General features: G+C 38.6%; 1 protein-coding gene across 1 annotated transcript; it reads right to left on the bottom strand.

The window, feature by feature from the left end:
* Nucleotides 1–214: 214 nt before the first annotated feature.
* Nucleotides 215–2,886, bottom strand: LOC149170534 (nematode resistance protein-like HSPRO2). The gene is made up of 3 exons (XM_089425622.1): nt 2,715–2,886; nt 947–1,287; nt 215–655 (listed from the first exon to the last, which is right to left on the bottom strand). The coding sequence occupies exons 1-3, from the start codon at nt 2,884–2,886 to the stop codon at nt 215–217; spliced, it is 954 nt and encodes a 317-aa protein (XP_089281748.1).
* Between the last annotated feature and the right edge of the window lie 225 nt (nt 2,887–3,111).

Raw genomic sequence — 3,111 nt, 5'->3', positions numbered from 1 at the left:
CCATCCACCATAGTTGTAACTTTTAGTGCCAATAGTAACCCAAAAATGTCTTTGCACTGTCCACACTAGGGAAATAAGGTGGTTCAAAATATATATGACGTAGGGCATCACAAGCACCTAGATATGATGGACCCTTCATTTCAGTGCTACCCATGGTTGTTACTACCAGCTGCTGATACGAGAAGAAAAACCTTTTCACCGCGGCTTCTATTGCCTAGAAGGCCAACAGAACATGTATTGTTGCAACATTGTAAGCACCTGAAGTGTTATGTGAGCGCAGTCCATGTGAATGAAACAAATGCATAAGTGCCTCCTGGAGTCTTGGTCCACCCTTTGGATCAGCCTCAACACCGATGACTTTGGGCACCAGATGCCTTAGTTCCTTGCATGCATTTGTAAGGTCTCTAAGGGGGGCAGACCGAAGGCAATATGCACCTGCAAGCGTACTAGTGCTGCTAATTGCCAACTGGTGTTTAAGGCAAAGGAAATCATCTGGGTCCATCACTAGAAGCAAATGCACAATTTCTGTGAGCATGTTCCACATCCTTTCAACCATCCAACAGTCTGTGGATGCTCCTACGAAATCCCCAGAGTCTATTCTTTCATATACTCTCTGCAACAATTCTTGGCCTACAAATACCCACGCCTCAAAGATCTGGAGGACATTGCAAAGTTTGGCATCTTCTAGATTATGGCACTGTTTATGTTGTTTTAAAGAGTGCAAATATCTTGGCTTGCAGATTCTATCATATTCAAGAAGAGGCTTACCTGACATATTTGGTTCCCCCAGACCTAAAGTGAAGGGAGTCCTCTGCATATGGCCTTCAATGGCAAGCCATATTCTAGAAACCATAGCTTCAGCGCTTTTCCATGTACCCAAACGAGGAAGTAAGCTCTCTTCACTTGTTCTGCTAACCACAGGTAAAGCACTAGGTCTCTGCCATACCTCATGGAAAACTTTCCATGAGAGAACACCACTACTTACTGACAACTGAAGAGTGGGAACCTGCTTGTCATTTTCACAAATCATTGAAATCAACTCAATCTCGGAACTAATTAAGGATTCAAGCCTTCTCTTCCATTCCTCTTTGTCAATGTAAGTCCTTGTGTCACAGAAGACAGACGAAACAAACTGAAAAGTAATCTCCAATGACTGTAAGGCAGCCTTTACCAACCCCTCTCTAGACCAACCAGGCCATTCCTTGAATTTCCACATGGCACTGAGCTCGGGGAGATGCACATACTGCTCGTAACCCGCACACTCCATGGGGGAGGGCTCTATGGATTCTTCAACAAAGGCAAAATAGGATGCCATTTTTTTACAGGACATATTTTTTCCCTGCAAACATAACGAGGAGAGTAAAGACACTAATGCTCTCCATATACCATAATCTAAAAAGAACAACATAATAATAGAATAAACACTAAAATTTTGAAAACTGGATTACATCATACAAAGGTAAATTATTTACTTAATTTATATAAATGGTATTATTAGTGAGGTAAATAAATATAAAATCATATATAAACATATAAGTTTAGTTATATTAGGTGGAGATAACTAAATATATAGATATATAAATAAAATAGTAAATTATTTAATTTTTAAATAAATATATCAATAATAAAAATATATTTGTTAATTTATTAAATAAATAAATAAATATAAAATTATAAATTAATAATTATAATAGTAAATTCCTTAATAATAACATGTTTAGATATCTGGGGTGTTGCAGCCTAACATCAACAGTTGCTTCACATGGTTGCAAAATGTACATTCTCAACCGTATTTCGGGCTAAATCATCAGCAGAAGAACGGATTCTTCTACTTAAGAATACGAAGCATATCGAATTATAATTTAAGCTATTACTTGTGCAAACATAAATATAGGTTCTGTAGTTTTTCTGGGTCATAATCTGATGCACAACCAAAGTGGGATGCATGAGGCTTTCATAAAGAAATATTGTAATTGTAGTTATCTAAAATTATTGCCTACCTAAAAATAAATAACAAGGGGCAATGCTTAAGCCCCTCTGTTCATTTCTTATAAGGTTGATATCAAGTGAAGAATAATTCTGAAATTGTATTCCATGCAAGGAATGTTCGGTTTATGTAAAAAAGATATTGGAATCCGGAGTTTAGGATAATGGATATTTGGTCAAATATTTTGATATAGAATTTGTTGAGATTTTGATAACTCCAAAAAACCGTTAAAGCCTGAAATCAAGTGGAGAATAATTCTGAAATTGTATTCCATGTAAGCAATGTTCGGTCTATATAAAAAAGATATTGGAAGCCGGAGTTTATTATAATTGGTATTTGGTCAAAGATTTTGATATAGGATTTGTTGAGATTCTGATAACTCCAGAAAACCGTTAAAATTTCAACCATTGGCAACACTGATGTTAGCTAAGATTTGTACCAGGGACAATATTGAACTTAATATCTCTTTCAGCTCTGGAAACTGTCGAGGTTTGTTATTGATCTCTAAGATTTCTCCTATCTCTGAATACTGTTAAAATATCTCTTTCAGCTCTGGAAACTGTCGAGGTTTGTTATTGATCTCTAAGATTTCATCCTATCTTAACTATAACTGAATTCAACAAATAAATAGCGATAAAATGTGTCCACAAAAATCGGCGATGAAATCAAATTATCTCCAATAACAATGAAAACGAAATCCGATCTTACGTATTGTAGCAGCACTAACCTTGCAGACCGCTGCTCTCGATAACTAGTGGTTTGTTGCTCCAGGTCTGCGCTGTTCCGAATTGCCGAAGGTGCTCCAGGTCTGCGCTGTTCCGAATTGGGGAATTGAACTGCAGATAATCTCCCGGGACTTTGAAGGCCGGAGGAGGTTGGTGAGCTCTCCCCTCCGGCATTAATCCTGATGCCATCAATACGACGTGAGGGATGTCCTGGGAACTGCACCGGCGGCGGATCCATACTTCGGCAGATTTACTTCATCAACCTCAATGCCATGAATGAACCTCAAGGTTGGCGGCGGGCAGGTAGGAGAGGGCTTTTTGCGGGCAGGTCGGAGGGGTATGATCGATGCCGTCGATTGCTGTCGCCGGGCTCTGACACAGGTACCCCCATAGCATTAA

This window comes from Pinus tabuliformis, chromosome 4_2 (genome assembly GCF_031772625.1).
Source record: "Pinus tabuliformis cultivar Carrire ecotype Pingquan chromosome 4_2, CPIR1, whole genome shotgun sequence".
Lineage (NCBI taxonomy): Eukaryota > Viridiplantae > Streptophyta > Pinopsida > Pinales > Pinaceae > Pinus > Pinus tabuliformis.
The sequence above is the reverse complement of the archived record's forward strand: the minus strand, read 5'-3'. Positions and strand labels throughout refer to the sequence as shown.